General features: G+C 42.3%; 1 protein-coding gene across 1 annotated transcript; it reads right to left on the reverse strand.

Moving 5' to 3' along the window:
- Nucleotides 1-530: 530 nt before the first annotated feature.
- Nucleotides 531-11,741, reverse strand: LOC139548051 (Na(+)/citrate cotransporter-like). The gene is made up of 12 exons (XM_071357361.1): nt 11,477-11,741; nt 10,015-10,143; nt 9,665-9,801; nt 8,738-8,955; nt 8,356-8,530; nt 8,110-8,232; nt 7,778-7,990; nt 6,120-6,226; nt 5,853-5,974; nt 4,856-5,017; nt 3,455-3,592; nt 531-3,201 (listed from the first exon to the last, which is right to left on the reverse strand). Exons 1-12 carry the CDS (start codon nt 11,576-11,578, stop codon nt 3,076-3,078), a joined length of 1,752 nt encoding a protein of 583 aa, XP_071213462.1. The 5' UTR covers nt 11,579-11,741; the 3' UTR covers nt 531-3,075.
- Between the last annotated feature and the right edge of the window lie 535 nt (nt 11,742-12,276).

The raw sequence follows: 12,276 nt of genomic DNA on the forward strand, positions 1-12,276 counted from the left end.
CAGAGATGTATTTTGTCATTTGTATTACAATGGGCTGAACTACACTCCAATGTATTCTGTAACAAGATACTTTCAAGAGCTGTAATTTGTGTTTTCCTTTTTTATAGTGGTTCACCATTTTGTGGCTCCCTTTCACCTTGCATTGGTATCAGAAGTCTGATAGAAATATGGTGTGATAAAAGCATCTGCTAAATGAACTACATGAACAGACTTTTCGTAGCAGGTTTAGGAGAACTTACATAGCAGGTTAGGAGAATTAGGTTAAGCTGTATCCCATCTAGACATGACCCTGAAACAAGGCCAATAACAATACCCAGTGTGCTTTGCAGTTCATTTTGGTATGTGCATTTTCACATATACAGTCAGTGCATTCAACTAAGATAAACAACAACTCATCACAGTCATAGCAAGGAAAACGTATCTGTAACCATTGCTGAGAATGTTGTTGCTGTTCGGGCTGGCTCCTTGCAAATGTATTTCTGTATTTTAAAATATAAAATACATATATTTGAATTAAATACATTTCAAAATACAAGTATTTTGTAGTTTATTTTTGATATATTGATCTTTATGACATTTTGTAATTGTATCTTGTATTTTTTGCCCATCTCTGACTGTACATGCAAGCAGCCCAGACATTTCCTTTCCATTTTGGCCATTTCAGAGTGTGCAGTAGCAAACTCCATATACAATACACTATAAACTATATTACATCTCATGAATATACAACTTTTGATCAAGATAATACTACAATAATTAAATAAAAAAGTATTGAAATACACATTATATTACTGTTATAACAAAGGAGAAACATCAACGCGTCAGCACACAGTAAATAACATTGTACAGTGTATTCACATATCTGAGTTTTCAATATGTTTGCATTTTCCAGCCCCAACGGTTAAAGTTTAGAAAAAGTATGTACAGAGGCATCTCAAGTTGTACAGTCATAAAGTATTCAAAGTTCAAGTACAATGCACCATGTTTCACCATTGAGTACTAGCAAAATCAAAACAAGTTCATCTAAGACTAAGACTTATACATTAGCAAAAAGAGAAGATGACATACATTGTTTGGTCATGGAAACATACACTATATATACAAAGGTATGTGGACACCCCTTCAAATTAGTGGATTTGGCTATTTCAGTCACACCTGTTGGTGACAGGTGTATAAACTCGAGCACACAGCCATTCAATCTCCATAGACAAACATTGGCAGTAGATTGGCCGTACTGAAGAGCTCAGAGGCTTTCAACGTGACACCGTCATCGGATGCCACCTGTCCAACAAGTCAGTTCGTCAAATGTCTGCCCCGCTAGAGCTGCCCCAGTCAGCTGTAAGTGCTGTTATTGTGAAGTTTTTTAAATGTATTTTACCTTTATTTAACTCGGCAAGTCAGTTAAGAACAAATTCCTATTTTCAATGACGGCCTAGGAACAGTGGGTTAACTGCCTTGTTCAGGGGCAGAACGACAGACCTTTCGGTTACAAGTCCAACACTCAAACTAACCACTAGGCTACCTGCCTCCCCGTGGAAACTTCTAGGAGCAACAGCTCAGCCACAAAGTGGTAGGCCACACAAGCTCACAGAACGGGACCGCCGAGTGCTGAACCGTGTAGTGAGTACAAATTGTCTGTCCTCGGTTGCAACACTCACTACCGAGTTCCAAACTGCCTTTAGAAGCAATGTTAGCACAATAACTGTTCGTCGGGAGACTTAACGAAATGGGTTTCCATGGCAGAGCAGCCACACACAAACCTAAGATCACCATGTGCTATGCCAAGCGTTGGCTGGAGTGTTGTAAAGCTCACCGCCATTGGACTCTGGAGCAGTGAAAACGCGTTTCTGGAGTGATGAATCATGCTTCACCATCTGGCAGACTGACAGACGAATCTGGGTTTGGCCGATGCCAGGAGAACGCTACCTGCCCAAATGCATAGTGCCAACTGTAAAGTTTGGTGTAGGAGGAATAATGGTCTGGGGCTGTTTTTCATGGATTGGGTTAGGCCCCTTAGTTCCAGTGAAGGGAACTATTAACGCACCAGCATACAATGACATTCTAGTTGATTCTGTGCTTCCAACTTTGTGGCAAAAGTTTGGGGAAGGACCTTTCGTGTTTCAGCATGACAATGCCCCAGAAATGTTTTGTCGAGATCGGTGTTGAAGAACTTCACTGGTCTGTACAGAGCCCTGATCTCAACCCCATCTAACACTTTTGGGATGAATTGGAACGCCTACTGCGAGCCAGGCAGTGTGTTCAGGTGTTTACATACTTTTGGGCATGTAGTGTAGTTCAGAAGCTATTTTGTGCAAAGGAAAAGTTAATCAAAAACAGTAAACCACAAATGAGTCTTGAGATATAAACAGACAAACAAATATGAGACAGAAACTACGTCTGAGAGTGAGAAGTTGAGAACATGTTCACTGACATTTACTCTTGAGGTGCTGACCTGTTGCACCCTCTACAACAACTGTGATTATTATTATTATTTGACCCTGCTGGTCATCTATGAACGTTTGAACATCTTGGCCATGTTCTGTTATAATCTCCACCCGGCACAGCCAGAAGAGGACTGGCCACCCCTCAGAGCCTGGTTCCTCTCTAGGTTTCTTTCTAGGTTCCTGCCTTTCTAGTGAGTTTTTCCTAGCCACCGTGCTTCTACATCTGCATTGCTTGCTTTTTGGGTTTTAGGCTGGGTTTCTGTACAGCACTTTGTGACATCGGCTGATGTAAAAAGGGCTTTATGAATACATTTAATTGATTTGATAGAGATAATGCTTGGGCATTTTGAATAGGACTGGACATTCTGTATAACACATTACAGCATTAAAAGTACAGTAGTGATACTTTCCACCCTTCATCATTCTTCTCTCCAGTTAAACCCATCCATCCATCGTTCTTTCCACAGGGTGATTCAAGTGTCCTTCGTAATGGAAGCTACGTGGCTTTTCTCCCAACACCCAACACACTAACACGACCAGTCACGTTGATGCCTTTCTCGGTAGAGGTCTCTAGCACATAAGGGGCCCTCCATGTGTTCCCCATGGCCTGGCCCGGGGACCCTCGGGGCCCTCACACTCCAGTAGTGTTGGCCCAGGTAGGGAAGGTGTCTAGGTGGAACATGGCCCTGCCCCAGCTATTGATGGCCAGAGTGATGCACAGGATGCCGATGATGTTCATCACTATACCTGTCCTAGCCTGGGAGCAAGAGAGGGGAGGCACAACTGGGTGTGATTTCAGGGTCTGTTAGCAATCATTCATCATTCATACTGAAATCAAATGAACTATAAGACTGGACAACTGTCTCCAACTTATTAGTAAATGGCAATATAAGAAGTTTCCTAAATTGATTACGATTTGTTTGCTATTATTTATTTTTGTTAATTAATAAAAAAAGATTGACAATGCAGTAGATAATATTATCTTTGTAAAATGGTGTACTGTAACTCACCATGTCGGAAACCTTGAGGTAGCCAAATGAGAAGACGATAGCATTGGGCGGTGTGGCCACAGGTAGCATGAAGGCAAAGGAGGCACTGAGAGTACAAGGCACCATGACGTACAGAGGATTCATTCCAATGGACTGGGACTGAAATAAACACATAGACACAGACACACATCTTCAGCTGTCTGAGCCTGAGCTAAGGAGGAGACTCTTAGTGTGAGTCCCAAATGGCACTCGTTTCCCTACATAGTGCACTACTTTTGATCAGAGGCCATGCGCCCTAGTCAAAAGTAGTGCACTATATAGGGAATAGGGTTCCATTTGGGGTGCATCCCTAATGACAACACTCTAGTCTTCTGTGCTGCTTTTCTGCACCGTAATCACTGGCTCATAAGTATCTGATTTTAGTGTTTGTAATTCTAGGGTTCAAAATCGTCCATTAGGCGTGTGCAATAAAGATGCAATTAAGATGCATGCTATGTTGTTTGCGATCTGAGTCAAGGCAGGCAAAATGGAAACGCACCACAGATTTCTCCAGAACGGTGTAGAATCACAATATAATAGCAGAACATAGATTAGAATGTAAGCATCTGAAGATTTGTTTAGTCTCCCCCAAAAAATTTACACGACAGTAATTCTTTTGAAAATGAATACTGGCTGAAATAATTTTTCATGTCATAATTCTCATCCCTCTGTCATGCTCTTCCTCAATGGATATAATGGATGTTATATTATATAGTTGGATTCATTTTTGTATTAGTCTGTTACAGACACATAAAACAGCTAGACCCAAAAGCACACGTCCTAGTAATCTCTCTTTCCCAGACTTTGCTGTAAGTAGTAGTTGGTTCACTAACCCCATTTTTCTTCCTACAGTATCCTTCTCCCTCTTTCACTCACCCTTTTCCACACTGGGAGTAGTTTCAATGCTGCACTCCTATAGGGGAGACTGGTAAGTACTGTACTTCACATCAAGGAGCTACAGTATTGCAGCATTGCAAGTTGTCTACTACTACTGCTTCTGCATGTACTCTACATGTCTGAGTGTCAGAGCAGTTTACCAGACTGGACAGCTATTGTATTCCTGCTTACAGTTGTGTAGTAGCGTAGCACTGTGTAGTATTGTAGCATTGTGTAGTATTGTAGTATTGTGTAGTGATGTAGCAGTGCAGTGCAGTATTGTAATATTGTAGTATTGTAGTATTGTGTCGTATTGAAGTATTGTGTAGTGATGTACCAGTGTAGTATTGTAGTATTCTGTAGTATTGTAGTATTGTGTAGTGGTGTAGTATTGTGTAGTGGTGTAGTATTGTGTAGCATTGTATATTAGTATTGTGCCGTAGTGTAGTATTGTGTAGTAGGGCTTAGTATTGTGTATTTAATACAGATTTGTGTGTTAAGTCTTACCATTGAGGCGAGGACAGGTAGGAAGAGAGTGGCAGTGGCCACGTTACTGGTGCACTCGGTGAAGATGGCGATCAGCAGACACAGGATAATAGCAATGGCCCAGGGTGGGATGGTGTGGAGGGGAGTCATCTGGTCCCCCATCCACATAGACAGACCTGACTCCTGCAGGGGCACATACATAACCATACAATGAGTCAAACAACAATGGCACTCTTCTTATGCTGTCGGATACATTACCAGACCCACATACATCTACATATGTACAGATAACTGCCAAAACAAAGGACATTTGAGTAAATGAGGGATATAAAGTACATTGAAGGCAGGTGCTTCCACACAGGTTTGGTTCCTGAGTTAACAAGCAATTAACATTGCATTAATATGCAATATGCTCATGGTGGCCCAACGCCCTATTAAGACACTTTATGTTGGTGTTTCCTTTATTTTGGCAGTTACCTGTACATACTGTGTACAGTATGCAAAGACAGAAAGGTGGATTTTAGTGTACTCGTTTCCACTGAAGTGACTAAGTAAGCAGCTGATATGTCACCTGTATGATCCCACATGATATGCCATATGTGTCATCGTATTTGGGAAGTGTACAGGGTGGAGCTGTGTTGACTAATCAAAAATGGCCTTTTGTCACAAAGATCCTGATGAATTGTAGGATGATTCAGTTCTCAGTGGGGATCTGACTTTTTTGTTAAAAATGTTTCTGTGGAAAGCAAACAAGGATTACACCGTACAGATGTAGGATCTTAATTTGAGCCAGTTTGCTACAGCATAGAAATAATCCTGCAGCAACAGGAAATTAATTATTATGTGGATTATAATTAATGGTCATTTTAGAAGGGGTTGCTACATTTTTTGTACAATCTTCAGAGGCCTTTTTAAACCTCAAATACACTACAAGTTTTAAATGTCCTGCATGTCATGAAAGTTCTCCTGCAACAGGGAGATCCTACATCTGTATGTACATACTGGCCCTGTCTCTCACCTCGCTGCCCTTGGCCAGGGCGAACCCTCCCCCCAAGAGGAGAACGATGCTCCAGGGTAACTTCTTCTGGGCCACCTTCCAGGTCAGCAGAGCTGGTGTGGGGCCAGCCGGGTGCTGATGCTCTGTAGAGGGGTTAACAAATCACTGTTACAGACATGCCATTGTAATGGTCTTCAAGTCTTCATGTCCTTAGATACTAAAGTAGCATACTGAATATCAGGTACCGTGCTTGTTACATTTTATGTGTTGTTTAAAAACATGGTTTACCAGTGTCAAAGCTTTGGGACCTCCTGCAGCAGAAGCGTGGGGGCTTGGAAGGCAGGACGAAGAGAAGGACAGCGATGAACACTGCCACTGTGGCATCAGTTACATATCTGGAGGGAAGAACGGATAAAGAAAGGGTGACTATCTGTCAGCATTCAGACACACAATTCATGTTTTCTTGCTTCTTTTTTCTTGTGAAGTATTCAAGTATGTGGGGAGGGGGAAACATGACGATGCTCGTCGAACATCTCATCCCAAAATCATGGGCATTAACATGGAGTTGGTCCCCCGTTTGCTGCAATAACAACCTCCACTCTTCTGGGAAGGCTTTCCACTAGATGTTGAAACATTGCTGTGGGGACTTGCTTCCATTCAGCCACAAGAGCATTAGTGAGGTCGGGCACTGTTGTTTGGCGATTAGGCCTGGCTCGGAGTCAGCGTTCCAATTCATCCCAAAAGTGTTCGACGGAGTTGAGGTCAGGGCTCTGTGCAGGCCAGTCATGTTCTTCCACACTGATCATGACAAACCATTTCTGTACGGACCTCGCTTTGTGCACGGGGGCATTGTCATGCAGTAACAAGAAAGGGCCTTCCACCAAGTTGGAAGCACAGAATCGTCTAGAATGTCACTGTATGCTATAACGTTAAGATTTCCTTACCCTTGAACTAAGGGGCCTTGCCCGAACCATGAAAAACAGCCCCAGACCATTATTCCTCTTCCACCAAACTTTACAGTTAGCACTATGCATTGGAGCAGTTAGCGTTCTCCTGGCATCGGCCAAACCTAGATTCGTCCGTCAGACTCCCTGCCAGATGGTGAAGCGTGATTCATCACTCCAGAAACGCGTTTCCACTGCTCCAGAGTCCAATGGCGGCGAGCTTTCCACCACTCCAGCCGACGCTTGCATTTGCGCATGGTGATCTTAGGCTTGTGTGCGGCTGCTCTGCCATGGAAACCCATTTCATGAAGCTCCCAATGAACAGTTATTGTGCTAACGTTTCTTCCAGAGGCAGTTTGGAACTCGGTAGTGAGTGTTGCAACCGAGGACAGACAATCTTCAACACTCACCAGTCCCGTTCTGTGAGATTGTGTGGCCTATTACTTCGCGGCTGAGCCATTGTTGCTCCTAGACGTTTCCACTTCACAATAACAGCACTTACAGTTGACTGGGGCTGCTCTAGCAATGCAGAAATTTGACGAACTGACTTGTTGGAAAGGTGGCATCCTATGACAGTGGCACGTTGAAAGTCATTGAGCTCTTCAGTAAGACCATTCTACTGCCAATGTTTGTCTATGGAGATTGAATGGCTGTGGGCTTGATTTTATACACCTGTCAGCAACGGGTGTGGCTGAAACAGCCAAATCCACTAATTTGAAGCGATGTCCACATCCTTTTGCATATATAGTGTATAACTTGTCAATATAATGTTTTTGTAATGTTCTCAAGTCTTCTATGTATTGATTAGGGCTGGGTCTCAAATGGCACCATATTCCCTTTATGGCACACTACTTTAGACCAGAGCAATATGGGCCCTTTATAGTGCACTGTCAAAAGCAGTGCACTATAAAGGGAATAGGATGCCATTTGGAAAGCATACTAGGCGTGTGTAATATACTGTGCATGTACAGTGTAGTATTTATGAAGAGTAGACAGCCGTACTCTGCGTCAGCATTGAAGATGTATGTGGCCCAGCCTGCCACGAAGCCAGGATCTCTGGTGAACCACAGAACCACCAGACAACTGAACAGACCCAGCACACTCAGCTCTCCAAAAGACATGGAGCCCAGCTGACGATGCTGCTCCTTGATCACATTGTACACAGCTATCTCTTTCTCTGTCTTCACTGCCCCACAGCCCCACGTCTTCTTAAAACTGGTAATAGAGGGAGAGAAAGGGGTTGAGGCTTAAAGGGTGACTTCAGTAGTAAATTGAATTGAGTAGGATGATCTCTGACTGAAAGATAAAACATGTCCTGTTAATCTGAAACTCACTTGAATCCCATGAAGACAAACTGCAGCCAGAGCCAAGCCAGGATCAGCATCAGGATCATGTTGGGGAAAGCAAAGCCGAACCAGGACGCAAAATTGATGACATCGCCATTGTTAGGAAATAGCCTGAGGGAAACATAAAATAATATTAACATTAGCACATAAAGAAAAATATGATTTGAAAGAATCATGATTTGAAAGATGTACTGAAATACGCTGAGGACACAATCCATAGCTGAAGGTACCCACTGGTTCATCTGTCCCTTGAGCACCAGGTTGGGGCCAGTCCCTGTGAGGGTGGCAGTGCCCCCGATGCTGGCTGCATAGCAGACACACAGTGTCATGCCCTTACACATCTTCTTCTTGTCTGCAGCTTCCTTACGCCGGATAGCCTCCACAAGTGGATCTAAACAGGTCACCACAACTGGACAAATAGTCCAAATAGGACCATTAACATAGCCCAAGTAGTCACAAAGCAAAGAAAACTAATTTGCATTGCACACTGCTCATACTTACGCTCCTTGATAAGCTTACTTGATAAGCCCTGAGTTCATTCAATAGATAATAACCCCTTTCAATAAACTCACAAATGAACTGTTCATGAATTTGTCCTTCTCTGCTCAGTGCTCACCATGTCCCTCTGCCTGTTTCTCCGTCTGTTTGCTGTCAGTGGGGTCCTGAGGTTGGGGGTTCTCCTCAGCGCTGAGGATCACAGGCATCTCAGTCTCTGTGTAGTTGTTGAGCTGCTCCAGAACAGCCTGGACGATGGGCACCATCATGGCTGTGGTGGCTGTGTTACTGATCCACATGGACAGGAAGGCTGTCACCCCCATGAAGCCCAGCATCAGACTGGAGAGACAGGAAACAATAGAATGACATAGAGAATCATAGGAATTACAGGATCTCTATGGAGGAAACACAGGCCTCAGCAAAGAAATGTGGAATAAGAATTTTCTGTAAATTTTAACTTAAAGCATAGCATACAGGTTTAATGCTTTATAACTTGCTATAAGCAGGTATGAGCTTTTAGAAGGTCTTATAACAAGGCTTATAAAATGTTATATTCATCTACACTCTTTGAAAAAAAGGGTTCCAAAAGGGTTCTTCGGCAGTCCCCATAGGAGATCCCGTTTTGGTTCCAGGTAGAACCCTTTTTGTTTCCAGTTAGAACTCTTTTGGTTTCCTTGTATAGCCTTCTGTGGAAAGGGCTCTTTAAAGGGTTCTCCTATGGGGACAGCCAAAGAACCCTTTTAGGTTCTAGATAGCACCTTTTTTTCTAAGATTGTATGCAAAAAAAAATCAAAGTCTCTCAAAGGGCTTTACTGAGATGGATCAGACCAAGTAAAAGGCAGAATACCCTCTGACACAGAGAGAGTCAAATGTTAGGTAATATTTCCACATCATGTATAATGGCAAGGTCAATACAATATAACATACCTGTAGATAGTCATAAAGATGAACTGATTTTCCTTATCTAGAGATAGATATAGTCCCATACATAGCAGGGGATTTGTATTGATGGGTTAGTTAGTTAGTTAGTTAGTTGAGGGTCACTCACAGAGCGGGGCGCACCCCTACAAAGAGCAGCACTCGGAGGGCAATGCGTTTGTGCAGGTTCCAGTGCTCCACTGCCACTGCCACCATCAGTCCTCCCACAAACAACATGTTGGTGTCCTTCAGGTACTGCATACACACCTGGAAAACACACACAGATAAGTGACTCATGGGTCCACGGTACATTTGTGTATGCACATGCAAACATCTACCAATACTGTATCTACTAAAACAATGTACAGACACCATTGCGAAGTATATTGAATGTCAGTAGGCTACTACAGTACAATTTTATCGTAGTTTCATTTATCATGTTATTGAAAGATGTCTTCACGGCTTGCAATACAGGCTTACGTCTTTGGACTGCATGATGCCAAACATGGGGAAGAGGACAGCAGGGAGCAGGGCAGTGACAGCCAGCGGTAAGGCCTCTGTACACCAGTACACTGCCATCAGGATGATCACATAGGCACATTCTGCCTCCTGCACAACAAATACATATGATCCAACAGGTCAGAACATCCAACACCACCACACATGGAAATGAATACTGCTGGCTCATACAGATTAAATACCCTGCTTCTCACAGCAGGACAATAATCCTGCAGCAACAGGAAATGTGAATTATTATCTGAATGATAATCAATGGATTTTTTTTTTGTTAGGGCAAATCAAGTTTGACATTTTAAAGAGAAAATTATAAACTTTAGAAGCCTTTTCAGCCCTTGAATACAATACAATTTGCATTTCCTGCTGCTCAGGAATATTCTCTGCGACAACAGAGTGATCAAATTAAGATAGCAGAGCTGTATTGTTGTTAGGGACAGAAAAATGATATGGCACAAAATTAACATATCATCTTAATGGGATAGATTATAGCTGATTGGTACTGAGACATGTTGATTGGGGTTAAAGATCACACTGTGTTGTAATCCATGGCAGCACTTGTTTGTCTCAACTGTACACTGATCAGACCACACGTATCACTCAGCAGTCCTCTATGATGTGTGTGGGTGTGTGTGTGACAGATTAGTTGTGATAACGTTAGTATTGATTCTGATACACTGAAACTACGTACCAAGGATAAGACAAAGATAACATGCTTATAGCCCCATGTGTGATGCAGTAGTGGCAACACAAGGACAGAGTCTCAGCTTCAGAGGCAACAGGGGCTCTAGTCAAAAGTAGTGCACTATAGTGAATAGGGTGCCATTTGGGATATAACCTATGACAGGAGGATTCAGTGTAACTAGTGTTCCCACGCTGGACATGACCTGCCATATAGGATTAAAACAACAGGGAGGATGGAAGGAACAGGGAGGATGGTAGCCTAATGGTTAGGAATGTTGAACCAGTAATCAAAAGCTTGCTAGTTCAAATCCTTGGGCTGAGTTGGGGAAAAATCTGTGAATGTGCCATTGAGCAAGGCAGGAAACCCTACTGTAAGTCACTCTAGATAAATAAATAGATGTCTTTAAAGAAAATGGTTCAATGCTGTAACTCACAGTTCAGGCTGCATCAACAGGTGCAAGGCTGAACAAAACCTAAGTTCAATGACTAAATGTCTCTCAACCACAGAATGCAGTTAGACCTGCATCAGTACCGTGTCTAATTGAAGGTTTATGATAAATGTAATTATACAAACATCGTTCAAATATAGATAAGTAGTCAGAAATGACCAACTCCTTTGCATTTAACAAATTAAACAATATCATTAAACAAAAATATGAAACCCTGCTTACAAGACACATCAAATATATTTTCAACATAAAAACGTGTGTATAAATCTGTGCAAAACGTGTGGCAATTCACATACCTTTGTTCCAATGACTAAAGGCAGCGGGAGAAGAAGTAACGGGGAAGAGAATAGAACGATCTCATTCTTCAGATTCCGAAGGGATTTCAGAAATGCTGCCATCCTTTGACTTAAGGCGATACTGTAGCAAAGAACGTTGGAGTACTAGGGACCGGTTGTTTTGCGTCGAGCAGCTCGGGGGAGGGGAGGAAGTGAAAGAGGGAGGAACGGGGAGTCCCGCAGCAGATATTCTTTTATTTTATTTAACATTTATTTAACTAGGCAAGTCAGTTAACAAACTCTTATTTACAATGACGGCCTACCCCGGCCCAACCCCCACTAACCCGGACGACGCTGGACCAATTGTGAACCGCTCTATGGGACTCCCGATCACGACGGTTGTGATCCATCCAAGGCTTAGGCTATATTTAATGGTGGTGGGATCCTGAATACCTTTACTACAACTTTTTCAATATCACATCAATTAAGATTAATGACGGATTTTGTTTATCTCCGAGAGAATAAACAACGATAACAATTATGTAAGTAAGCTATGACCAGTTATCTCAATATTTATTATATAATTAAATTGAAAATTTGTTTATAGCTTTTGATTATAGCTGTTTCAAATGGAACTGATTACTCAAATTCTGACAGAGAAATGAGACCCTTTACTAAAAAAGTAAAAGTGAAAGGCATCCAGGAAAATACTACTTGAGTAAAAGTATTTGTTATATACAGTACCAGTCAAAAGTTTGGACACACCTACTCATTCAAGGGTTTTTCTTTATTTTGACTGTTTTCTACATTGTAGAATAAAA

Source organism: Salvelinus alpinus, chromosome 21 (assembly GCF_045679555.1).
Source record: "Salvelinus alpinus chromosome 21, SLU_Salpinus.1, whole genome shotgun sequence".
NCBI lineage: Eukaryota > Metazoa > Chordata > Actinopteri > Salmoniformes > Salmonidae > Salvelinus > Salvelinus alpinus.

Coding starts and splice junctions, on each gene's coding strand:
- LOC139548051 (XM_071357361.1), bottom strand. CDS start 11,578: ATGGCAGCATTTCTGAAATCCCTTCGGAATCTGAAGAATGAGATCGTT. Junction 8,956..9,664: donor GTAGGGGTGCGCCCCGCTCT/GTGAGTGACCCT, acceptor CTGTCTCTCCAG/TCTGATGCTGGGCTTCATGG. Junction 6,227..7,777: donor ATCTTCAATGCTGACGCAGA/GTACGGCTGTCT, acceptor TCTTCCCTCCAG/ATATGTAACTGATGCCACAG.